This window comes from Hyperoodon ampullatus (assembly GCF_949752795.1).
Source record: "Hyperoodon ampullatus genome assembly, chromosome: 14".
In the NCBI taxonomy this organism is placed as follows: domain Eukaryota; kingdom Metazoa; phylum Chordata; class Mammalia; order Artiodactyla; family Ziphiidae; genus Hyperoodon; species Hyperoodon ampullatus.
The window spans coordinates 3,992,958-4,019,126 of NC_136927.1; the positions used below are offsets into that span (position 1 = coordinate 3,992,958).

The 26,169-nt window shown below is 53.3% G+C and overlaps 2 protein-coding genes and 1 pseudogene across 3 annotated transcripts in view; 1 reads left to right on the top strand and 2 right to left on the bottom strand.

The window, feature by feature from the left end:
* Window positions 1-1,719: 1,719 nt before the first annotated feature.
* On the top strand, window positions 1,720-13,485 carry SLC29A4 (solute carrier family 29 member 4; the record flags this gene model as incomplete). The annotated part of the gene is made up of 10 exons (XM_079719865.1): window positions 1,720-1,891; window positions 5,415-5,540; window positions 5,818-5,931; window positions 6,410-6,538; window positions 8,487-8,561; window positions 9,851-10,089; window positions 10,824-10,962; window positions 11,081-11,268; window positions 12,034-12,274; window positions 13,343-13,485. 10 exons carry the CDS (start codon window positions 1,720-1,722, stop codon window positions 13,483-13,485), a joined length of 1,566 nt encoding a protein of 521 aa, XP_079575991.1.
* Window positions 13,486-22,128: 8,643 nt separating this feature from the next.
* LOC307062596 (large ribosomal subunit protein eL31-like) lies at window positions 22,129-23,832 on the bottom strand (annotated as a pseudogene). Its single transcript has one exon. The product of its transcript is annotated as a large ribosomal subunit protein eL31-like (transcript).
* A 1,808-nt stretch (window positions 23,833-25,640) lies between these two features.
* TNRC18 (trinucleotide repeat containing 18) overlaps window positions 25,641-26,169 on the bottom strand; it is an 80,692-nt gene continuing 80,163 nt past the window's right edge. Inside the window, exon 30 of the mRNA XM_079719464.1 lies at window positions 25,641-26,029. The gene's annotated coding sequence lies outside the window, so the exon portion shown is untranslated. The remainder of the gene's footprint in view (window positions 26,030-26,169) is intronic.

A 26,169-nucleotide genomic window follows, 5' to 3' on the forward strand; every position in this document is an offset into this window, starting at 1 on the left:
GCTGAGGGGGGCCGTGTGGGTGGCAGCTACCCGCCTCACCCGCTGAGCGGGAGGGAGCAGTTTGGTGGCCTCCTGACTTGTTGCGGAGCACGTCCGCCTTCCCGGGGGGCGTGGCCTCTGGGCGGGGCGGAGACCTCAGCGGGGAGGCCCGGCAGGGTTGGGGCACCGCCGCGTCTCTGTGGGGAACACGGGCCAGGGGGTCGGGGGTGCACATCCTCCAGGGCTGGAGGGAGGAGTGTCCGTTGTTGTAGACCGCCGCTCTGCCGCTGGCCCCTTCCGCGGCCCCACGCAGGACGCCGGGTGGCTGGGGACCGAGGGTGTCCGAGCCTCCAGTGCAGGATCCTGCCTAAGGCCACAGTCATTCAAACCCAGGCCAAGCTCTGTCCTGTGTCTTGTTCCGCCCCCCAGCTCCAGATGTGGCAGGAGGCCCGGGGCTGGGGGCAACAGGAAGAGCACCGAGGCCAGAGGGGTTCACGCCTGGCTTCCCAGGCCGCAGAAGGAGAAGCCTGCAACCCTCCTCTCCGCTGCTCCTGGGTGCCCATCAAGCCGGGTCCGCCCCCGGCTGGCAAGACCAGGACTTACCCAGTCCCCAGGGCCCACTTGGAAGCAGGGGTGGTTCCAGGCTCTCAGACCCCCACTAAAACTCTGTGGGGAGCGAGGAGGGGGGAAGCCCAGGAGAGGCACTCCGTAACTGGTCAGCACACCCGTCTGGAGGCTGGGGAGCAGGTAAACTGAGGCAGGAAGGACGTTAGATGGGACAAGCAGAGGCGGGGGAGCTGGGCGTGGCCGGCGCCATCCTCAGAGAGACTCGGAGTAGCGCCGGGCACGTGGGATCCCTCGGGAAGCTTCTGTCTCCCGGCTTCTTCCGTGGGTTCCCCCATACGTGCTCGGGGCGGTCCAGGAAGCAGAAGTGCTACGCTCAGTACCTGGTGCTTCCGTGTCCCATCTTTGTCTCAAATTCTCTACAGCGAATTTGTATCCTTTTGGCAATCAGATAAATTAATAAAAGTTGTCAGAAAAACAAACTGATCAATGTTTCAGGGAAAAAACTAGACCCCCCAACACCCACAGGGTCACCTGCACAATGGGGTGTTACTCCCTCGAGTTTCAGTCAGCTCCTTCCTTTCCTCCAAAGATAAGGGCTACAGCTTTGAGCTGAGGCAAGAGAAATGGAGGAAAACCAAAGGGAGGACTTCCTGCTACCCCACGTGGTCGGTCCCAGAACGCTGGGCCGTGGTGGCTCACGGTCCCACAGGCCTGGGTCCGGGTTCAGGCCCCACCGCTTACTGCCTGTGAGATCGGGGTGGTGGGCCGGGGGGACGTTCACGCTCTAACATCGGCTATCAAATGAGTGAATGTCGGAACCCCCTCCCAGAGGAAGATGGTTCGTGGGACACTCGAGCATGGTGCTGGCACACAAAGTGTTCAGAATATTTCTCCCCCCCGTCTCTTTCTCTCCGCTGTGCCCACTGCCGCCACCCTCACGCAGGCCTCCAGCCTTGCTCTGCGCTGCAGCCAGGGGGCATCTTAAGACACAACTCACGTGACATCACTCGTCCGCTTAGGTTTGTGTGCTCCTGCGTGCTGTTTCAAGGTGGGTGGGATGGATAGAGAAGGTGGTCCCCCGGGGGTGCAGGCTTGGCCGCGTGGCAGTGGGGCGGGGATCCCCTCCTGGCCTCCCCAGGCTGCGTCATCTGCTTTCCCTGCAGCAGGGCTGCCATGGGCTCGGTGGGCAGCCAGCAACTCCAGGAGCCCAGCGTGGCGAGCACGCCGCACAGGAGCGTGGTGATGAGCTTCAGCTTCGACAGCGGCCAGCTGGAGGAGGTGGTGGCAGGGGTAGCCCAGGCCCAGGGCAGTAGGGCCAGGGGCATCCCGATTTTCACGGACTCTGGTGAGTGAGGGTGCGGCCAGGGTACGCGTCTGCCCCAAAGCAGGGATGGCTGTGGGAGCCCTCAGGAGCCTTCCTGGGATGGGGAACCTTGGGGGGTCACTGAACCCGGGAGGCAGCGTCGGTCAGGATGGATTAGATCTGCTGCAGTAACAAACGAGCCCACCGGCCCAGTGCCTTCACTAATGCCATGTGCCCAGGGAAGGCTCCATCTTAACGTGTGTTTCCACGACCATTGAGGAGGTGGGAGGGCACACGGTGAATCATGCACTGACCTGTATGTAAACTTCTGTCTACGACTGACGCATATTGTGTTGGCTGCATTCTTGGGTCAGAGCAAGCCATGCCTCACTTCAGTGGAGATGGGAAAGTGTCCAAAAAGAGGATTGATGTGAGCTTCAAACACCCCAGTTTTGAGGACTTCCCTGGCGGTCCAGTGGTTAGGACTCCGCACTTTCACTGCTGAGGGTCCAGGTTCAATCCCTGGTCAGGGGACTAAGATCCCACAAGCTTCACAGCACGGCCCACCCCTCAAAAACCCCAAGAAACAAATAGCCGGTTTTCCACCTGGCTGTGTGTCCTAGGGCAAGTGCCTCAACCTTTCGGAGCCTCAGGTTCCCTACATGGAGGAAATAGGCCAGTTGCCTGTGAGATCAGACTTGCAGAGTGGGCAGTGTGCAGGTCTGGAGTCGGACAGATTTGGGTTCAATGCCAGCTCCTGTCTCTGTCCACTCAGGGGCCTTGGGTAAGTCACTGTTCTCTGGGCCTCAGTTTCTTCATCTGGAAAAGGGGAATGATCCTGGGGCCACCCTAATGTGCTTGCAACTGGATCCACAAAACGTGGCTTAAGAAGTTTCCCGGCACTCAGGAGGCCCCCTGTAAGTGATAGCTCGTTTAGGGGCTGGCTACAGGTTATACTAGGACCACTTCAGGCTCCGACATGGAGACTTACTCTCAGCTTCCATCCCCTCTCTTTGCAGATGGGGAGTGGAGATTCTGCTGGCTGAGACCCATGTTGGGTTGGGATAATCTCCCTGCACCCGTGTGTATGGACAGAGTCAGCTCGGGGCCCATCCCCAGGCTTCTCCTGGCCAGGTAGTGGATGCCACGTTGCCATGGCCACAGAAGTGGATGGTGGCCATGGTGACCAGGGCAGTGGTGGTTTTAGCTGTAATGGCTGTGGTGACGGTGGCTGCATCAATCAAGGTTCTACCAGAGCCAGTAGGAGATAGACAGAGCTAGAAAGAGAGTTAAAGATGCAATACAGATATAGATGTATAGATATCCATATGCATTTATTACAGGACATTGGCTGACTAAAGAGGAGGCTGGCTAAGCCAGTCTGAAGTCCATCAGGCAGGTGGTCAGGACGGAAGATCACAAGCAGGCTGGAATCCCAGGGGCACGAGCCGTTTGGGGTCCCTGAGTTCTGGGAAGGCCTCAAGGTCTTACCTGATTAGGTCAGGCCCACCCAGGGTAAATACCCTTTTGATCAAACTTAAAGTAACTAAGGAGGGGCTTTGTGTGATTTTTCTGTGAAAGAAAAACCTTTTCACAGCAGCACCTTGGTCAGTGTTTGATTGAACAACTGAGGACTGTGGTTCAGCCTCCAAGTTGACCTACAAACTGACCATTACAGTCCACCCCTTACCAGCTTGCCTCCTATACACGGCTCCCTAAACCATACTTAGTCTCCAGATAAAGACACTAACAGTCAGCCCCCCACCTACCAGGACATAACTGACCCCCATACGAACAAAAACACACTAACCCTTTCCCCAAAGGATGCAAAGTCCTTGTGTGTTGATGTTCACACTTCTCCTTTGTTCCCCCGAACTTCAATACTGAGATACAGGCTTAACTGTTATGAACACATCTTACGTTAGATGATACAGGGGTGAGAAAGTGAATAAAATAAAAGCATTTGATTAATACATACACATACATATGCATATCAAAAAAGGAAGCAATACTTATAACAATATTAGTCCTCATGTCTGTGACTAGGCACATGATTGTAGCTGGTATTTATAACTACCTTCTCCCACCACCCATCCCATATTCCATTTGCCCACCACAAGCATCTTAACTGGTCATGGTTCTTTGCCTGGTGGGTGACCCAAGCTTCGTTCTTTTTTTTTTTTTTTTCTTAGCCACACCATGTGGCTTATGGGGTTTTAGTTCCCCAACCAGGGATCAAACCTGGGGCCCCAGCAGTGAGAGTGCCAACTCCTAACCACTGGACCACCAGGGAATTCCCCCAACCTTCATTCTTGAAGGCTCTGGGTCACTAGCAGTCCTGCTGGACTTGGGTTGATATCGTTTTCCATTGACTGTATCACAGGGATTGGATGTCCTGAGAGAGGCCATGAGGCACCTCCTGTCTTGCAGACCTACTCTCTCATTCCCACACATGGGAGCAACCTGATTTCCCAGTGACGGTCAGGATCAGTCCCTGCAGCCAGAGCAGCAACCCTGTTCTCTGCAGGATCACTGTGTCTCGGGGTGGAACCGCTCCTCCCTTTGGAGCGAAGCCCTCTGGACCAGCGGAGCCTCAAGTCATGGGGGTGGGAAGCAAACATTTTGCTGGTGGATCTCTAAGGGTCATAGTGAGTGGTCCCACTCCCACTTCCGCCTGTGGTTCCTGGATATGTGAACGCCAACTATAGGAGAATCAGCCCTGTATATTGGACGCTGGTTTAGAGCATAGGTAGCCTCCCAGAGGACACTGCCTCAGCCCCACCAGGTCTGGCCACCCAGCTGGTCCCGGAGCTGAGTCTCCAAAAGGCCATTTCACTGTTCTCTCCAGCCAGCTGCTTCAGTGGCCATGATGGTGAGAGTCATGGTGGCAGCAGCCTCTTGGTAACGGACAGTGGCTGTGGTGATGGCTGCACTGGCCATGGTGTTGGTGGTGTATGTCTAGCAGCCATGACTGTGATGACTGGGGCAGCTGGGGCCATGAAGGTGGAGAGCAGCCACAGTGACAGTGCCCATGGTTATAGTGGCTGTAAGGTGATGATAACAGCTGTGATGCAGCGGCTTTGGCAACCATGGCTATGGGGATGGATGGTGGCCAGGGTGACAGCAGCCGTGATGCTGGTGGATACAGCGGCAGTGGCCACAGTGATGATGGACTGTGGCTATGATGATGGTGGGTACGATGGTGACAGTGGCCGTGGTGTTTGGTGACTTTTGATAATGGCCATGATGGTGGTGGCGTGGGCAGCTGTGGCCATAGTGATGGAGAGTAGCCACAGTCATGATGGCTTTGGTGGCTTGGATATGGTGAGAGTGGCCATGGTGATGGTGGCTAAGGTGGCAGTGCTTCTGGTGGCAGTGACAGATGAATGGTGGGATGCCATGTCTGTGGTTCGGGTGGCAGCCAGAGTGGCTGTGGCTATGGTGGTCATGATGGGGGGTGCCGTGGTAGACCGTGGCCACGGTGCTGGGCTGCAGCCCCGGTGTGGTGGTCGTGGCCGTGAATGGGCTTGTCCCCGTCTCACCTGGCGTCTGGGTTTGCCAGCAGAGGAGCCGGTGCCTGATGACCGCTACCACGCCATCTACTTTGCGATGCTCCTGGCCGGCGTGGGCTTCCTGCTGCCTTACAATAGCTTCATCACCGACGTGGACTACCTGCACCACAAGTACCCAGGTGGGTCCCGCACAGCCGCGTCCTGCCGTTGCATGCTGCCCTGCACACTTGGCTGAGGCCTGTCACCCTCCAGAAACCCCTTGGGCAGGACCCCACGTGGGGAGCCCATTTTATTCAAACCCTAGCTCGGCTGTGAATTGCTGTGTGACCCCAAGGGCAGCCACTCACCCTCTCTGGGCTGTCAGCCCCATTGGGGCAGAGGGAGGAAGCAGTGCCTGGTGGGGGCAGGGGCAGCGGGTGGGGCTCCCCTGACCCCCTGGTACCCTCCCCCCCCCAGGGACCTCCATTGTGTTTGACATGAGCCTCACCTACATCCTGGTGGCGCTGGTGGCTGTGCTCCTGAACAACGCGCTGGTGGAGAGACTGAGCCTGCACACGAGGATCACGGCGGGTACGCTGCCCGCTGCCCCCTGGCTCCCAGCCCTCACACCTGGCCGTCACATGCCCCTCCATTCCCTGCGTGCGCCCCACCCTCCTTGTCTGTAAGATGGGCGCACCTCCTAGGAACGTTATGGGGTTCAACTATGAAAACGGTGTCAGGCCCACGTGCGTGTAACACATGCTGGCATGATGCCTGTGCCTGGCGAGGCTGCTGTGCACCCCACACGTGTCCCGGGGCCCTTGCTCTTCCCTGCTCTTCCTCTCCCATTTGTCTCCGTGGTAACATTCAGCTTCAAAACCCAGCTCAAGAGGCGCCTCCTCCAGGAAGCCTTCTGGGTGCCCCTCCTAGAACTCTAAGATGTCCCCGCCCTCCCAGTATTAAGGGGAAAGGCAGAGAGAGGGCACCTCAGACCTGGCTCTATGTTGGGGGGTGGGGGGGCTCCCCCAGCCCCCGTCGATTGCCACCTCTCTGACCTCTCCCCACACAGGCTACCTCTTAGCCTTGGGCCCCCTCCTCTTCATCAGCATCTGCGACGTGTGGCTGCAGCTCTTCTCTCGTGACCAGGCTTATGCCATCAACCTGGCTGCGGTGGGCACTGTGGCCTTCGGCTGCACAGGTAGGGCCAGGGGCTGGGGTGGGCTGAGCCCCTGGGTGCCCACTGCGGGCCGTCCCACCGGCCCTGTTCGTGTGCTGGGGGCATGTTAATACAGGGTGAGCCAGGCTCAGGGCCGGTACGTGTCCATGTGCACATGGGCGAGTCTACCTTCACACGTGCACGTCTACTTTCACACACGCACACACACTGCACACCCAAAGGGCTGCGTGCGCTGGTCACACATACAGAGCACACACGTGTCCACATGCCCACATGCCATGTGGACATCGAGGCAGTTGCCTGGTTTTCTCAGGTATAAACTGGGCTTCACAACCTCTCCTGCCCATGTCACCGTGTCGCTGTGGTTCTCTTGGGCGGTAGCTTTCAAAATTTTTTTTTTTAACTTTTTATTTTGAAGCTGTTTCAAACCTATGGAAATTTAAGAATAACATAATGAGTTCCCATATACCTTCCACCTAGAGTCACCAATTGTTAACATCTTGTCACATGTGCTTTCTTTCCTTCGCTGGCTTTCTCTGTTCCCCCCCCCAAATATGTATTTATTTATTTGGCTGCACTGGGTCTTAGTTGCGGCAGGCAGGATCTTCGTTGCCGAGTGTGGGATCTTTAGTTGCGGCGTGTGGGATCCAGTTCCCTGAACAGGGATCGAAGCCAGGCCCCCTGCACTGGGAGCGTGGAGTCTTAACCACTGGACCACCAGGGAAGTCCCCCTCCACTTTCTAAAGTATACATATATATATGAAATTTCCCCTAAATACATATAAATAGAAAATGTATGTTTTGTCCTTAAACCGTTTGGGAATTACTTGCAGACATCATCCTGCTTCTTTGCCTAAATGGTAACAGTTCAGGGTGTTTAACAGCTAAACCTAAGACATCTCTTCTAGAACCACATTTACAATTGCCAAAATCGGGACATTTAACATTGATACAATACTAGTATCGGATCTACAATCCATAATCATTTCACTGTTTGTCGCGGTAATGTCCTGTACAGCGTTTGGTTTTTCTGACCCAGGACCCAGCCCGGGATCACACGTTGCATCACTGGTCACATCTTTAGTCTCCTTTAATCCGAATGGTCCTCAGCCTTTCTCTGTCTTTTGTGGCCATGATGTTTGCAAAGGTCCAGGCCAATGGTTCTGTTGATCGTGACTTCCAGAAGGAGATACATTTCACATTATGACCCAGCACACACGTGTGCGTGTGTTTATAGATGAAATCAAGGCTTTGTGAAATAATATTCTCAATCCAGGCTTTGTACTCAACGTCTGCTCTGTCCTAAAACAAAGGCTGGTGACCACCAGGAAGGAGATGCTAGTGTGTCAGCCCTGCTCCAGGGTTTACTTCCAGGCGTGGAGTCACTAGACCGCAGGGCTTGAGCCAGTACGTTTTCATTCTCCCCAGAGACTGCTGCACTACTGTCTCGTTGGTCAGGATGCGACGTTATGCTGTGGTAACAAACGAGCCCAGAGATCTCGGCGGCTTCTCAGAACCGGCCTTATTTCTGGCCCTTGCTGCACGTCCAGCATGTCGGTGGGGTTATTTCCACACTCACTCGCACCGACGGTGGCTCCCCGTCTATAACACGTGGCCTCTTCTGTGGCCGCCCCTGGGGAAAGACAGACCAGAAGACCATGTGGGCTTTTCCTACCTGGTCCAGGAGTGACGCGTGTCATTTCTGCTTGGGTGTCAATGACCAGAGGAGGTTGGGGAGCCTGGCCAGCCCCGGGGCGGGGACGTCGAAGGCGGGACTGTGCTATGCAGGGGGTGGTGCTGTTTCCACCACACCCCGCGAGGGGATTGGACAAGGCCCCTCTGCCCCCAGTGGTGTTAATGTCTTTTCCCAGCGACCCTTGCCAACAGTGTTCTCAAACTTCTGAATTCTGTTCCAAGCAAACAGGTGATAAGTGGTGTCTCATGGTTACTTCTCTCTCTCTCTCTCAAGTGCAGCAATCCAGCTTCTACGGGTACACGGGGATGCTGCCCAAGAGGTACACGCAGGGGGTGATGACGGGGGAGAGTGAGTATCTGCAGACCCCAGGAGCGGGGCGCTGGGCTGCCTAGGCTCCGGGACCCTCTTCCTGGGACCGAGGCGGGGCTCAGGAGCCCTGGGTGTGCGGGGCTGGCGATCGCCTGGCTGGTGGGGGGCCGGACTCCCAGACAGGAGGGATGAGGCTGTGATAGGCGTGGTCTCTTTGGGCGCAGAGTCCTTTGTGATGTGAGGAGCACGTGCCACACTCTGAGCATAGGTCTTGAGCGTCTCGCGGCGTCTGTGCAAGGCGTGCGTTTCGTGTGTGCATGTGTGTGCTGGGCAGCTCATCTACACCCGCGATGTCAAGTGCCGGCCCTCAGCACCAAGCTCTCCTCAGAGCCCCACCCCCACTTGGCAACTCAGACTCCCTTTCCCAAGCCCAACACGTCCTCCCGCCAGCCCCTGCTCAGGGAAGGGTACCCCTCGCTCAAACCTGAGACCTACCCGACACCCAGTGCTCCAAGTCCCTGCAAGTCGTGTGGACCTGCCCTCCGGGGTGATCCCTGCGCCCCAGCCCCGGTCCGAGCAGCCGACTCCCGCTCTTGTCTTGCTGCCCTCCAGCACAGGGGCCGCCCCACCCTCAGCCCAGCCGCAAGCCCTTCGGAGCACCTCGTCCAGAGGTCCTCAGTCTTCCTTCCGGGCCTGGATGGGCCAGGCTCAGCTGTGCTGTGGGGCAGGACTCAGGTGGACTCTGGGCCCCATTTCTCCCCTTTGGGGTACTCTGTACCCCCTACATACGGTGAGGCGCACCAGGTGCCCCCAGGGCTCCAAGCCTCGCGTCTGTGGAGTTTGGTTCCAGGAAGGTGCCCCGCTTGCCGTGACCCCCACCACCTTCCCCTGTGACCTTAGGACCCCACCCGCCTGGTTCCAAGCCCACCACTTCCTTTCAGCTCCGCAAACACAAACACGTAGAGCTCATGCGCGCCCCCTGCCAATGGATGCTCGCCCCCTCATCTCTGCCTGTCCCCCCAAATCCTGCACAATCGTTGGTGTTTTTCTGCGACCTGTTTGGGGCCTCTCCCCAACGAGCCCCAGAAGAAAGGGCCTGCATGCATCGTCCCCACTGTGTCCTCAGGGCGGACGGTGCTGGGCACACAGCAGGCACGTGATCAGTGGGTGGGGTGTGTGTGAGCCGGCGCAAGGGCCAGAGAAGGGCGGTCTGTGCGGGCGCATCCTGTGGGCAGCCACAGCGTGTCCGTGTCCCAGGGCTGCTGGGTGGCTGGGCGGGGTCGAGTGGGCGGGGTCGCTCGCGTCACGGCTCCCCCCCGCCCCCGCAGGCACGGCGGGCGTGATGGTCTCCCTGAGCCGCATCCTCACGAAGCTGCTGCTGCCCGACGAGCGGGCCGGCACGCTCATCTTCTTCCTGGTCTCCGCGGGCCTGGAGCTGCTCTGCTTCCTGCTGCACCTGCTGGTGCGGGGCAGCCGCTTCGTGCTCTACCACACGGCGCGGCCCCGCCCCGGCCGCAGGGCCGGCTACCGTGTGCACCACGACGTGGCCGCCGAGGACGTGCACTTTGTAAGTCGCGAGGTCGGCGGAGGGAGCCGGGAGGCCCGGCACGGCCGCCGCCCCGTCCCAGTCGAGCTCCTCCAGCCGCGCCCCGCTGTCGCTGTTGTCTCAGGCTCCAGCTCTTCCTGTGGCCCGAGGCTCCTACCCACGGGTCCTCCTTCGTTCTGTGGACCAAGGTTTCATCCCTTCGTGGCACCACACACCTGAGGCCTGAGGCCCCCTGGCTGTGACAGCCCACACCTGCGGCCTTAACCTCCCCACCCAACCCCACCCCCGGTGTGATGGCCCGCACCTGTGGCCTCCCCCGCAGGCCCGCCCAGAGCCGTCCTGGGGGGCTGGGGCGCCCTCTGGTGGCGGCAGGACCACATAGCGCAGGTGTGGAGGCTGAGACGCCGGGGAGCCGGGCCACGAGGAGGGCAGGGCAGGGGGAGCCAAAATGTTCTCGAAGACGTTGTTCCAGCGAGTCACCCTCGCTGGGCCCTCGACTGGGGACACTGCGCGGAGCCCCGTTAGTGGTCACGGAGGGTCCGCCAGTGGCTCTGGGCTGAGACCTGAGCCGTGCGGAGGGGTGTGATGACCCGCACGAAAGGCGTGGGGGGGGGGCGGGGCAGAGGGAAGCGCACGCGCAGAGGCTCCGGGGCGTGGGAGGAGCTTGGCGTGTTTGCGGGGCAGCGAGGAAGCGGCCGGCAGGAGCCTGCGGTGGGGCCCTCACCCAAACGCGTCCCACCATGTACCCCCTCCAGGAGCACCAGGGCCCAGACCTGGCCAACGGCGGGTCCCCGAAGGACAGCCCAGCCCACGAGGTGACCGGCGGCGGGGGAGCCTACACGCGCTTTGATGTGCCTCGGCCGAGAATCAGGCGCAGCTGGCCCTCCTTCCGAGGTGGGGCGGGCTGGGCCCCGGCGTCCCGTGTCTCGTCTGCGCGCGGAGGGCAGCGGGTATACCGGCGGGCTGGGGCCCCTTAGGTGTGCGGCCCCCTGACCCCTCCGGCCGCCCACAGCCCTGCTGCTGCACCGCTACGTGGTGGCCCGCGTCATCTGGGCGGACATGCTCTCCATTGCCGTGACCTACTTCATCACGCTGTGCCTGTTTCCGGGGCTCGAGTCCGAGATCCGCCACTGCATCCTGGGCGAGTGGCTGCCCATTCTCATCATGGCCGTGTTCAACCTCTCTGACTTCGTGGGCAAGGTGGGCGCCCCCGCCAGCCCTCCCTGCCCTGGGGGAGGATGCCGTGGGTGGGGGCGGCAGACGCCAGGGTCGCTGCGGGAGCCGCGGGGAGGGTCCCCGGGGAGGCGCAGGCCCCAAGCTGAGGATGCACGTGGCTCCTGGTGGGGAGGGCGGGAGCCGAGCCATGGTCCAGACCGCAGCTGGGAGGAGAGGGGGGAGGCGGCGCTTGCCCCACACTCACTAGTTGAGCACAGGTGTGGGCACGGCACACGAAGGCGGGCAACCAGAAATGGCTGGCCTGTCGTTGGTCTTCTGTAGAAGAACGCAAGGCTCAGAGAGGGAAAGCCATCTGCTTGGGGTCACACAGCTGGGAGGTCTGAGAAACTCGAGTCTGTGCTTCCCAAGGGAGCAAAGCTTAGTTAGTGGGTTCAGTTGCTGCCACTTCGTACGTGTTGATGCAGGTGGGCCTGACCCTCTGGGCCTTTGTATCCTCGTTTCTCAAATAACGTCGAGAGCCCCACCCGGCGAGGGTGCTGTGCGGGCTGAGCAGGGGCACGTGTGTCGTGTTTAGCTGGGTGCCAGGCACACAGCAAGGACTATGTGTCGCCATATGAGGGGTTTGGTGGGGTTTCGTGGACAAAGGTGGCAAAGGACGGGGACACAGCCTGAGCCGGCAGTGTCCAGGGATAGGGGTGTGTCTGGAGGCTGCTGGGAAGACGTGAGGGGAGTGGGCTTGGGGAGCGGGCTCGGGGAGTGGCAGGGGCCCACACGTCTGTCTCCCCACAGGTCCTGGCGGCGCTGCCCGTGGACTGGCGGGGCACCCACCTGCTGGCCTGCTCCTGTCTCCGCGTGGTCTTCATCCCGCTCTTCATCCTGTGCGTCTACCCCAGCAGCACGCCCGCCCTCCGCCACCCGGCCTGGCCCTGCGTCCTCTCCCTACTCATGGGCATCAGCAACGGCTACTTCGGCAGCGTGCCCATGATCCTGGCGGCGGGCAAAGTGAGCCCCAAGCAGCGGGAGCTAGCAGGTAAGGCCCTGCTCGGCCCGCGCCCGGCTTGCCTGCAGAACTGTCCACTGCCAGGCAGGGAAACCCAGGCCCGTAGAAGTCAAGACCACACAGCGAGAAGCTACCTTTGGGTCCCAGGGTCAAGTCAGCCTCGGAGCTCGTAGCTTGGGGACGTTCGCCAACCACTTACCCCCTCCTTCATCTCACAGCTACTTGGTGAGCCACTGCCATGCACCAGGCACTGTTCTAGGTTCTGGGGACACAGTGGTGGCAAAACAGTGATCCCTGTGTTTGTGGGGTTGACAGTCCAGAGGTGACAAAGAGACAACAAAAAGACGTACCGTGTTGGATGGTGATGAGCGTGGTTGAGGAATGTAAAACAGTAATGGGACGAGGGAGTCGCGGTAGGGGTTCACGGTGGAAGCAGAGCAGTCTGAGAAGGCTTCACTGAGGAGGTGACTCGAGCAGAGACCTGGAGGAAGTCGTGAGGGGCCGCGTGACAATGCAAGGGAAGAGTGTGCAGGGTGGCAGGGATAGCATGTGCAAAGGCCCTGGGGCAGGGGGCAGCAGTGGAGTAGTGAACAGGCGGGAGGGGCCTGGAAGAAAGTGCTGGATTCTGGATCCATTTTGACTGCAGGGCCCACGGGGCCAGCGATGGACTGGGAGACGGAGCGTGAGAAAAGGACGGGGGGTGGGGGGAGGGGGGAGGTCAGGAAGGACCCCCAAGGGGGGCGGCCTGCTGCTCAGGGCAAGAAGGTTGGATTGACGCCGGGTGAGATGGGGAGGGGGACTGGAGGGGGGTTCCGCACACAGTAGGTTCAGGAAGCCCAGTAGACATCTTAAGTGGTCCACGACGAGGAAGCAGTTGGAGGTAGGAGGCTGGAGAGACAGAGAAGCAGGCAAGGCCTGGAGCGCCCGGCACTTCCAGTCAGGGTGGGACAGTCCTGGGGCGGCCACCTCCCAGGCGGGAGCCGGCCGTGGCCACTGCTCCACAGCTGAGAAGCTAGGGCTTTGGCTCCAGCCCTCGCTGTGGCCGCCCTCCCCCCGGGGCCCCTCCCGCCCGCTGAGGCCCGTCCCGCCCGCCCGCAGGGAACACCATGACCGTGTCCTACATGACGGGGCTGACGCTGGGCTCGGCCGTGGCCTACGGTACCTACAGCCTCACGCGGGACGCCCGCGGCAGCTGCCCCGACCGCTCCGCCGCCAACGCCTCCTTCGCCGCTGGCCTCTGAGCCAGGCCTGGGCCCCCAGCCCTGCCCAGGGAGGGCTGCCGGGGCCCTTCCCCACCCCTGCCTGCAGTGCCTGCGGGGCCCCGGCCTCCTCCCCGCGCCAAGACCGCCACCCTCTCTGGGCCCACCTGCCCTCACTCCGGCCCCAAGGTTCTGCCAAGTTCTCGGAGGCCTGGACGTGTGGCTGCCACAGGGTCCCACCAGCACTGTGCTCCGCGTTCCGTCTCACGCCGCCCTTTGCCACCTGCGTGTGTCTGGTGGTCCCAGCGCCAGCCAGGACAGTGACAGACCGCCAGCTGGTGTCCCCTTCTGGTGACCCTCACCTGGCTCTGCTTTGAGGGCCCCACGGCCCCAGCCACACCGGCCCCAGCACCTCCTTCACTGGGGACCCCTCGCCCCAGGCCTCCCCCGTCCCCATTCGTAAACGCTGGGTCTCCCCAGCCAAGCGCGTTTGCCGTGAAGGAGCTGTAAGCTCTGGGTCTGAATGGTTTCAGACCACGGCCTGCGCTGACCTTTCTGCAACCCCAGCTTTGGTGCTGGCCTGGGTGCACCCACCCCATGCCAGCACTCCCCGTGCACCCTGGTACCCACCTGATGCCACAGGCCTGGGGGTCTGTGCCTGCCTGGGGACCCCCGATGACTTCTCCGGATCCTCCACCTGTGATACAGGAGGGGGACAGTTTGGGGGCCGCAAAGCAGGGCCCACACCCTGGCTAAAGTCAACCTGTGGCCTAGGCCTTGAGCCCTGTCCAGGGAGGCCCAAGGAGTGACAGACATGCCGGAGTCCCTGGCAAGTAGGAAGGGGTGGGGTCTCCCCAGAGGTCCGGGCTGGCTTGGTGCCCCGAGCTGGGGGCGTTCCCAGATCATCCTGCCAAAGACGGGCTTCTCCACGGGGAGGACAGGTACCCACGGCACCGCTGTGACCACCCTGCCCCTCTACGTCCGGTGTCCACCCGTCTGTCCACTAACTGTACCGCACTGGCCATTAAAGATGAAGGCAGAGCGACTGCCCCACCGCCGCCTCCAAGTAGCGTCTGTGCCGCCGTCTCAGCCCCTGGGGTGGGAGGAGGGGTACTGGCGGGACACGGCCCACGACTGGGAACCCAGGCTTCCCTCCAGACACCTGGTAGGCCCAGGACAGATTCGTGTGGAGGGGCGGACAGTCAGGGTGGGGAGAGGAAGCATTTGGGGTTTAAAGGCCCTCAGAACAGTCAGAGACAGTGGCTGCATCGTGCCCGCTTGAAGGGGGGAGAAAAGGAGGGGAGATAGCTTGCCCCCTGCCCTGAGGGATCAGAGCCAGGACCGGAGGCTGAGCGTTCTGGGGTCCCGTCCCGGCTCTGTTGCTGATGTGTGTGGTTTGGACAAATTCCTCCACTATCCTGTGTTTCAGTTTCCCCAAGACGGGGGGTTGCTCCACTCTTCGACGTGGGTTCCATGGAGGAGGGTTGGGGAGGAGGCGGCCGGCTGCCTGAGGGTGGCCTGTGCTCCAGGCAGGCCCGCCACCTTGGGGACCCACCCACCTCTGGACAGGCACCGCCCCCTGCAGCCACGTGGGTCAAGACCACGCGGGGCGCCGCCACAGGGGCCGCTTGGTGGCGCCAGCGCGCCGCTCCTTCCGAGACTGGGTATGTGGGGGTGGGGCACGCACTACCTCGTGACTCAGTTTCTCTGAAACGGGGGGACCGTCCGAGCCCTTCCCCAGCCACACGCTGAGCTGACTGCCTTCGTCATGGCTTCACCGTTCCTTCCACACGCTGCCCTCAACTAGCAAAGCCGGATGGCCGTCCGTGTCCCATCCACGCCCAGTGCGCTGGGTTGCTGGGCAGGTGCCCGTGGGGGCCGGCCTGCGCTGCCCTGGGTAGGGGGTGGGTGGCAACGCCGGGACCTTGGCCCCGCCTCCTCAGTCCCGGGAGGGCTGCCACCCCTCCATTGCACGCTGGCTCAGGGCCACTCAGACCGGCAGCACTGCTGTCATTTCTTCCAGCGTGGGTGCAGCTGGGAGGGCTCCTCTCCGTGTGTTTTTGTTCTGTTACTGCCTTGCTCTGCTTAACAGCAATCCCCGTTGTAGCCTCCTCCACTCTCTTTTTTTGAAGTGTGACTGATGTACAGTATTCTATGAGTTACAGGTGTATAGTATAGTGATTCACAGTTTTTCAGGATTGAACTTCATTTATAATTATAAAATATTGGCTATATTCCCCATGTTGTACAATATATCCTTGTAGCTAACTTTACACCTAATAGCTTGTACCTCTCACTCCCCTACCCCTATCTTTCCCTTCCTCCTTTTCCTCTCCCCACTGGTCACCACTAGTTTGTTCTCTCTATCTGTGAGTCTGGTTTTTTTTACGTTATATTCACTAGTTTGTTGTATTTTTTAGATCCCACATATAGGTGATATCACAGTATTTGTCTTTCTCTGTCTGACTTGTTTTACTTAGCATAATGCCCTCCAAGTCCATCCATGTTGTTGCATATGGCAACATTTTGTTCTTTTTTATGGCTGAGTAGTATCCATTGTATATATGTTCCACACCTTCTTTATCCATTCATCTGTTGTTGGACACGTAGATTGCTTCCACATCTTGGAAGTTGTAAATAATGCTGCAGTGAACGGTGGGTTGCATGTATCTTTTTGAATTAGTGTTTTGGGGTTTTTTTTGTATATATACCCAGGAGTGGAATTGCCGGGTCATATGGTAGTTCAATTTTTAGTTTTTTGAGAAACCTCCATACTGTTTTCCACAGTGGCTGCTCCAGTTTACATTCCAACAGTGTACAAGGGTTCCCTTTTCTCTACATCCTCACCGGTATTTATTATTTATGTTCTTTTTGATGATAGCCATTCTGACAGGTACGAGGTGATATCTCATTGTGGTTTCGATGTGCATTTCCCTGATGATTGGTGATGTTGAGCGTCTTTTCATGTGCCTGTTGGCTATCTGTATGTCTTCTTTGGAAAAATGTCTATTCAGGTCTTCTGTCCGTTTTTTAATCAGGTTTTTTTTTAATGTTGAGTTGTATGAGCTATATATTGATATTCTGGATATTAACCCCTCATTGGTCATATCGTTAGCAAATATTTTCTCCCATTCAGTAGGATGTCTTTTCGTTTTGTTGATGATTTCCTTTGCTGTGCAAAAAGCTTTTAAGTTTAATTTAGGTCCCATTTGTTTGTTTTTACTTTTATTTTCTTTGCTTTAGGAAACAGATCCAAAAAAATACTGCTACGATTTATGTCAAAGAGTGTTCTGCCTATGTTTTCTTCTAGGATTTTTATGGTTTCTTCTAGGATTTTTATGGTTTCCGGTCTTAACATTTAGGTCTTTAATCCATTTTGAGTTTATTTTTGTATATGGTGTTAGAGAGTGTTCCAATTTCATTCTTTGTATGTAGCTGTCCAGTTTTCCTAGCACCACTTGTCGAAGAGACTATCTTCTCCACTGTATATTCTTGCCTACTTTGTTATAGATTAATTGGCCATACGTGCACAGGTTTATTTGTGGGCTCTCTATTCTGTTCTATTGATCTATTTGTATGTTTTTGTGTCAGTACCTTAGTGTTTTGATTATTGTAGCTTTGTAGTACAGTCTGAAGTCAGGGAGCATGATTCCTTCAGCTCTGTTCTTCTTTTTTGAGACTGTTTTGTCTATTTTGTGTTTCCATACAAATTTTAAAATTATTTGTTCTATTTCTGTGAAAAATGCCATTGGTATTTTGATTGGGATTGCACTGAATCTGTAGATTACCTTGGGTAGTATGGGCATTTTAACAATATCAATTCTTCCAGTCCAAGAAGACAGTGTATATTTCCATCTGTTTGTGTCATCTTCAGTTTCTTTCATTAATGCCTTACAGTTTTCAGAGTACAGGTTTTTTCCCCTAGGTATTTTATTATTTTTGATGTGATGGTAAATAGGATTGTTCCTTGATTTCTCTTTCTGATAGTTCATTGTTAGTGATTACAGATGCAGCTAATTTTTGTATATTAATTTTGTATCGTCCAATTTTACCAAATTCACTGATGAGGTCTAGTAGTTTTCTGGTGGTATCTTTAGGATTTTCTATATATAGTATCATGTTATTTGCAAACAGTGATCGTTTTACTTCTTCTTTTCCAGTTTGGATTCCTTTTTCTTTTTATTGCCTAATTGCTGTGCCTAGGACTTCCAATACTATGTTGAATAAAAGTTGCGAGAGTGGGCATTCTTGTCCCTAATCTTAGAGGGAATGCTTTCAGTTTTTCACCATTGAGAATGATTTTAGCTGTGGGTTTGTCATATATGGCCTTTATTATGTTGAGGTATGTTCCTTCTATGCCCACTTTATGGAGAGTTTTTTTTATCACAGTGGATGTGGAATTTTGTCAAAAGCTTTTTCTGCATTTATTGAGATGATCATTTGGTTTTTATTCTTCAGTTTGTAATTTGGTGTATCACATTGATTTGCAGATATTGAAAAAAATCCTTACATTCCTGGGATGTCCCACTTGATCATGGTGTATGATCCTTTTAATGTATTGTTGGATTTGGTTTGCTAATATTTTTAAGGATTTTTGCATCTGTGTCATCAGTGATATTGGCCTGTAATTTTGTTTTTTGAGATATCTTTGTCTGGTTTTGGTATCAGGGTGATGCTTGCCTCATAGAATGTACTTGGAAGTGTTCCCTCCTCTGCAATTTTTTGGAATAGTTGGAGGAGGATAGGTGTTAACTCTTCTAAATGTCTGATAGTATTCACCAGTGAAGCCATCTGGTCCTGGACTTTTGTTTGTTGGGAGTTTCTAAATTACTGATTCAGTTTCATTACTGGTAATTGGTCTGTTCATATTTTCTATTTCTTCCTGGTTCAGTCTTGGGGGATTGTATATTTCTAAGAATTTGTCTGTTTCTTCTAGGTTGTCCATTTTATTGGCATAGAGTTGCTTGTAGTCTCTTAAGATCTTCTGTGTTTCTGTGGTGTCAGTTGTACTTCTTTTTCATTTCTGATTTTATTGATTTGGGCCTGTTCCCCCCCCCGCTTTTTTTTTCTTGGTAAGTCTGGCTAAAGGTTTATCAAATTTGTTTGTCTTTTCTAAGAACCAACTTTTAGTTTCAGCTTTTAGATCTTTTTCTTTTCTTTCTTTTTTTTTGTCTCTATTTATTTCTCTTCTGATCTTTACGACATCTTTCCTTCTACTAACTTGGGGTTTTGTTTGTTCTTCTTTTTGTAGTTCCTTCAGGTGTAAGGTTAGATTGTCTGAGATTTCTCTTGTTTCCTGAGGTAAGCTTGTATCACTATAAACTTCCCTCTTAGAACTGCCTTGGCTCTGTCCCATAGATTTTGGAGCATCATTTTTTTTCGTTTCCACTTGTCTCTAGGTATTTCTTTATTCCCTCTTTGATTTCTTCAGTGATCCATTGGTTGTTCAGTAACATACTGTTTAGCCTCCACGTTTGTGTTTTTTGCAGTTTTTTCTTTATAGTTGATTTCTAGTTTCATAGCATTGTGGTTGGAAAAGCTGCTTGATATAATTTTAATTTTCTTAAGTTTACTGAAGCTTGTTTTGTGGCCCAGCATGTGATCTATCCTGGAGAATGTTCTGTGTGCACTTGAATTTGTATTCTGCTGCTTTCAGCTGGAATGTTCTATGTATATCAGTTAAGTCCATCTGGTTTAATGTGTCATTTAAGGCCATTGTTTCCTTACTGATTTTCTGTCAATAGATGATCTGTCCACTGATGTAAGTGGGGTGTTAAAGTCCCTTACTATTATTGTTACTGTCAATTTCTTTCCTTATGTCTGTTAATGTTTTCCTTACGTATTTTTAGGTACTCCTGTGTTGTTTGCATATATATTTACAATTGTTATATTTTCTTCTTGGATTGATCCCTTGATCCTTCTTTGTAGTGACCTTCTTTGTCTCCTGTAACAACAGTCTTTATTTAAACTCTATTTTGGGGAATTCCCTGGCGGTCCAGTGGTTAGGACTCCACGCTTTCACTGCAGGAGGCCTGGGTTTGATCCCTCATCAGGGAAGGAACTAAGATCCCACAAGCTGCATGGCATGGCCAAAAAAAAAAAAAAAAAAAAAAAATCCTGAAGTCTACTTTGTCTGAAAAGTATTGCTACTCCAGCTTAGTTTTGATTTCCATTTGCATGGAATATCTTTTTCCATCCCCTCAGTTTCAGTCTGTTATGTGTCTCTAAATCTGAAGTGAGTCTCTCATAGTCAACACATATGCAGGTCTTTTTTTTTTATCAATTCCGCCACTCTGTGTCTTTTGATTGGATCATTCCATCTATTTATTTACATTTAAGGTAATTATTGATATGTATGTTTTTATTGCCATTTTGCTAATTGTTTGGGGGTTGTGTTTGTAGGTCTTTTTTTCCTTCCTTGTTCGTGATTTGATGACTGTCTTTAGTGTTGATTGTATTCCTTTTTCTTTTTGTATGTGTATCTATTATAGATTTTTATGTTTTTTTGTTTTAATATTTTTACTGAAATATAGTTGATTTGCAGTGTTGTGTTAATTTCTGCTCTACAGCACAGCGACTCAGTTTTACACATATATACATTACTTTTAATATTCTTTTCCATTATAGTTTATCATAGGATATTGAATATAGTTCTCTGTGCTATACAGTTAAGACCTTGTTGTTTATCCATTCTATATATAAAAGCTTACATCTGCTAACCCCAGCCTCCCACTCCATCCCTCCCCCAACCACCTCCCCCTTGGCAACCACCAGTCTGTTCTCTTATGTCTGTGATTCTGTTTCATAGATAGGTTCATTTGTGTCATATTTTAGATTTCATATATAAGTTATATCATTATGGTATTTGTCTTTGTCTGACTTCACTTAGTATGATAACCTCTAGTTGCATCCACGTTGCTGCAGATGGCATCATTTCATTTTCGTAGCTGAGTAGTATTCCATTGTATACGTATACCACATCTTCTTTATCCATTTATCTGTTGATGGACATTTAGGTTGTTTCCATGTCTTGGCTATTGTGAATAATGCTGCTACGAACATAGGGGTGCATATATCTTTTTGAATTATAGTTTTGTCTGGATATATGCCCAGGAGTGGAATTGCTTTATCATATGGTAATTCTATTTTTAATTTCCTGAGAAACCTCCATACTATTTTCGACAATGGCTGCACCAACTTACATTCCCACCAACAGTGTTAGGAGGATTCCTTTTTCTCCACATCCTCTCCAGCGTTTATTACTTGTAGACTTTAATGATGGCCATTCTGACCAGTTTGAGGTGGTACCTCATTGTAGAGATTTGCATTTCTCTAATAATTAGCAATATAGAGCACCTTTTCATGTGCCTATTGGCTATCTGAATGTCTTCTTTGGAGAAATGTCTATTTAGGTCTTCTGTCCATTTTTCGATTGGATTTTTTGTTGTTGTTGAGTTGTATGAGCTGTGTGTATATTTTGGAAATTAAGCCCTTGTTGGTTACATAGTTTGCAAATATTTACTCCTGTTCTGTAGGTTGTCTTTTTTTTTTAATGGTTTCCTTTGTTGTGCAAAAGCTTGTAAGTTTGATAAGGTCCCATTTGTTTATTTTTGGTTTTATTGCCTTGGGAGACTGACTTAAGGAAACATTGGTACAAGTTATGTCAGAGAATGTTTTGCCTATGATCTCTTCTAGGAGTTTTATGGTGTCATGTCTTATGTTTAAGTCTTTAAGCCATTTTGAGTTTATTTTTGTGTATGGTGAGTTTATTTTTGTGTATGGTGACGGTCTTTTCACCACTTGCTGAAGAGACTGTCTTTTTCCATTGTATATTCTTGGCTTCTTTGTCAAAGATTAATTGACTATAAATGTGTGGGTTTACTTCTGGGCTCTCTATTCTGTTCCATTGATGCATATGTCTGTTTTTGTGCCAATACCACGCTGGGTTTTTTGTTTTTTGTTTTTTTGCGGTACGCGGGCCTCTCACTGCTGTGGCCTCTCCCATTGCGGAGCACAGGCTCCGGACGCGCAGGCTCAGCGGCCATGGCTCACGGGCCCAGCCGCTCCGTGGCCTGTGGGATCCCCCCAGACCAGGGCACAAACCCATGTCCCCTGCATCGGCAGGCGGACTCTCAACCACTGCGCCACCAGGGAAGCCCTACCACGCTGTTTTGATTACTATAGGTTTGTAGTATTTTCTGAAGTCTGAGAGGGTTATGCCTCTGAGATTTTCGGTTTGTGGTTACCATGAGGTTTTTAGGTAGCAGTCTATATATATACGTAATTAAGTTGCCGACCTCTTAACTTCAAATGCATTTGAAATACCCTACGTTTGTACCCTCCTCCCCTCACGATTACTGATTTTTTTTTTTTTTTTTTTTTTTTTTGTGGTACGCGGGCCTCTCACTGTTGTGGCCTCTCCCGTTGCGGAGCACAGGCTCCGGATGCGCAGGCTCAGCAGCCATGGCTCACGGGCCCAGCCGCTCCGCGGCATATGGGATCCTCCCAGACCGGGGCACGAACCCGTATCCCCTGCATCGGCAGGCGGACTCTCAACCACTGCGCCACCAGGGAGGCCCTGATTTTTTTATATAAAGTTATTTTTATTTATATTATCTATTTTGTTTTGGCTGCGTTGGGTCTTCATTGCTGCGCACAGACCTTCTCTAGTTGCAGTGAGCAGGGGCTACCCTTCGTTGCGGTGCACGGGCTTCTCATTGCAGTGGCTTCTCTTGTTGCAGAGCATGGGCTCTAGGCACACAGGCTCAGCAGTTGTGGCTCGCGGGCTCTAGTGCGCTGGCTCAGTAGTTGTGGCGCATGGGCTTAGTTGTTCCGCGGCATGTGGCATCTTCCTGGACCAGGGCTCGAACCCACGTCCCATGCACTGGCAGGCAGATTCCTAACCACTGCACCACCAGGAAAGTCCCCAATTAATATTTTTGATACATTTTACATCTGATTACTTCGTGTATCCCTTAACTGCTCATTGTGGGTTTAGGTGGCCTTACTGCCACTTCTTTTAACCTTCCTACTAGCTTGGTGCGTGAATGATTTTCCTACCTTTACTGTATGTTTGCCTTTACTGATGAGTTTTTTCCTTTCATAATTTTCATGTTTTTAGTTGTGGCCTTTTCTTTTTTTTTTTTTTTTTTTTTTTTTTGGCAGCTCTGTAACTTTATTGGACAGTCAGCAGTTAGTTCTCATCCACATTAACTGTCTGTAGGTTTTTGAAAGTGGTGACAGGTACACAGGTAACCAGTGTATAGAGCTTGTGTGCTGAGTCTTCCTCTTCTTTCCGTTTTCTGGACAACCGCACACGGATACGGTATGGGACAGTCCTTATTCCCTTGGCCCAGACAGCTTTGTTGAGCCTGGTGTCAATGCGTACGTCTGGAATTCCCATCTCCTTCATGGCAAATTCCCGTATTTCTCTGAGTGCCCGAGGGGCACGCATCTTGAAACCCACTCCAGGGATGCGCTTGTGAATGTAGGTGGTGTGTTGTTCTCTGGTCACTACCTCGTCGATGGCGGACCGGCCCTTCTACTTGCCGCCCTTGTTTGCGGGAGCCATCGTGCCCGGCTGGGGTTAGAAAAAACTAGTTGTGGCCTTTTCTTGTTCACTTAGAGGTTTCTTTAACATTTGTTATAAAGCTTGTTTGGTGGTGCTGAACTCTTAGCTTTTACTTGTCTGTAAAGCTTTGTTTCTCCATCCAGTCTGAACAAGAGCCTTGCTAGGCAGTCTTCTTGGCTGTAGGTTTTTCTCGTTCACTGTAAATATATCGTGCCACTCCCTTCTGGCCTGTAGGGGTTCGGCTGAAAAGTCAGCTGATAGCCTTGTGGGAGTTCCCTTGTATGTTGTTTTTCCCTCGCTGCTTTTAATAATCTGTCTTTAATTTTTGCTGTTTTAATTACAATGTGTCTTGGTGTGTTCCTCTTTGGGTTAATCCTGTGTTGGACTCTCTGTGCTTTCTGGACTTGGATGACTGTTTCCTTTTCCAGGTTAGGGAAGTTTTCAGCTATTATGTATTCAGATATGTTCTCAACCCCTTTCTCTCTCTTCTCCTTCTGGGACCCCTGTAATGAGAATATTAACATGCTTGATGTTGTCCCAGAGGTCTCTTAAACTGTCCTCTTTTCATTGTTTTTTCTCTCAGCATCAGTGGTTTCCACTACTCTTGTCTTCCAGTTCATTGATCTGTTCCTCTGTATCATTCAGTCTACTGTTGATTCCTTCTAGTATATTTTTCATTTCAGTTATTTTTCATCTCTGGTTGTTCTTTATATTTTCTGTTAAAAACTCTAATTTCTTGCACTGTGCATCCATTCTTCTGAGTTTTTTGATCATCGTTACAGTCACTACCCTGAACTCCTTCTCGGGTAGATTGCTTATCTCCACTTCACTTAGTTCTTCTTCTGGGCTTTTATCTTGTTCCTTCATCTGGAACGTGTGCCTGTGTCACCTCCTTTTGCCTAAGCTGCTGTTTGTAGTTTTATGTATCTGGTAGGTTGCTTATGTCTCCCGACCTCGGGGAGGTGGCCTTTCGTGGATGTCCCAGACGTCCCAGCAGCGCGCTCCCCTCGTCACCCAAGCTGTACGCTCTGGGGTTTCCCGTGGAGGCTGCGTGGGTCTCGCTGTTGCGCCGGGCGATGTGGGCAGCCTGCCCTGGCCCTCACCCAGCTGGTTGCCAGGCTCTGCCTTGCGTGGAGGCTGCTGGCTGCTGCTTGGCAGGGCCAGGCCACAAGGTGGCTGACCGCAGAGCCCCAGGGGGCCCCAGGGCTAGTGCTGGCTCACTGGTGGGTGGAGTCAGGGTCCAGGAGACTCCAGGGCAGTTGCTTGCCCGCTGGTGGGTACTGGGGGTAGTGCCAGACTACTGGCAGGCAGAGCCGGGTCCTAAGCTTGGTTGCAGGACCCAGAGGTCCCAGAGCTGCTGTAAGATCACTGGGCTGGGGGTGGTCAGGTTGTTCCTAACACAGTCAGGTGCGGGGTGTCCTGAAGCGTGTGCTGGCCTGCTAAGTGGCCAGGGCCTGGGCCCAGCTTGTCCCAGGGCAAGGTGTGGTGTGCCGTGGGTAGGCTGAGCGATTGTGGTTCTCTTGCATCTGGCGTGTGCCCCCTGGTGGGGGTGGCAGGGCCTGGGGCTGGTGCCTGCTCACTGGGGGCTGGAGCTGAGTCCTGGGCCGTCTGGTGGGCAGGGTTGTGTCCTCAGGCGGTCTCCAGGCAGCCTGTCTGCTGCTGGGTGGGGCTGTGTCCCAAGCCAGCTGTTCGGCCAAGAGGTCCCAGCACCGGTGCCTACAGGCTGCTGGGTGGGGCCCGGTCTTGGCACCAGAGGAGCCAGAGGGAGGATCCCACAGCTGTACCTGCCAGCACCAGCATACGTACGCAGGAGGCCCAGAACAGCTACTGCCAGCGTGTGTCCCCAGGGCGAGCCGTAGCTGCTTCCCACCTCTCCAGGAGACTTTCGAAGACCAGCAGGTAGGTCTGGCCCAAGATCCCAGGAAATTACAGCTTTTGCCCCGGGTCCCGGAGCATGGGAGACTGTGTGTGCCCTGTAAGAGAGAGGTCTTTCTTTCCCCCAGCCCTGTGGAACTCCTGAAATTAAGCCCCACTGGCCTTCAAAGCCAAATGCTCTGGGGGTGCATTTTCCCAGGGTAGGACCCCTGAGCAGGGGGGCCTGATGTGGGGCTCAGAACTCTCCCTCTGGTGGAAGAACCTCTGCCACGTTAGTTTTTCTCCAGTGTGTGGGTCACCCACCTGGGGATGTGGGCCCAACTGTACGGCAGGTCCACCCCTCTTAACTGTCTCGCTGTGGTTCCTTCTTCATGTCTTTAGTTGTAGAAGATCTTTTTGGTAGGTTCGGTCTCTTTCACTGGCGACTGCTCTGTAGAGTTGTGATTTTGGTGTGCTCGTGAAGGGCGGGTGAGCTCAGGGTCTTTGTACTCTGACACCTTGGCTGAGCTCCAGCTCCAGTCTGGCCGAGAGAACTTTCTGCACTGATGGACGCAGGCCAGCCGAATACAGTAGCCCACTAACCTTGTCTGTTGACCACCAAAGAGAGCGTCAGTGCAGCCAAGAAAATTTTCATTTCTTTTCATTAAAATAGGCTCGTGTTTAAACAGCCACACGTGGCTCCTCCCTCCAGGATCTGCATCCTGACACCAAGCCCACCCCAGCCCTTGAAATGAACCACTCCAGACAACGGTACTTTTCCAATTATAGCTTTTTTTCTTTTCTTTTTTTATGAAAAAGGTCACACAGAATTCGCCAACAAACAAAATTCCAAAAGAAACTTAAAAAAAAAAAAAAAAGGAAAACAATAATTCCCCCAAAAAACAAAACCGAAGTCTGGCTTTTCCTTCCCTTAAGATTGTCTGGACGAGGCCTCCGGGCCCCCGGAAGGCGCGGGGGCTGGTAAGTGCTTTCGTGGGCTGAGCAGGGCCGCAAGCTCGCCGGCTCCCTCTCCCCTCCCTCAGCCTCTGTCTCCCTAAGTCCTTCTCCATCCTGGGGGCGAATACAGTACACCTGGGCCGGGGGGCGCATGGGGTGAGGTTGGGACGGGGGCCCGTGAAGCTGGGTGCTAGACACGCTCATCTAACAGGAAATAAAAAATAATATTCTGCACGTCAGAATGTGTTCGCTTTTTTTTTTTATAATTTCATAGCTATTTTTTTCACAGTTTTAAAAAGTTTATATTTATATATATTTATATATATTTATCTTTATATATATAA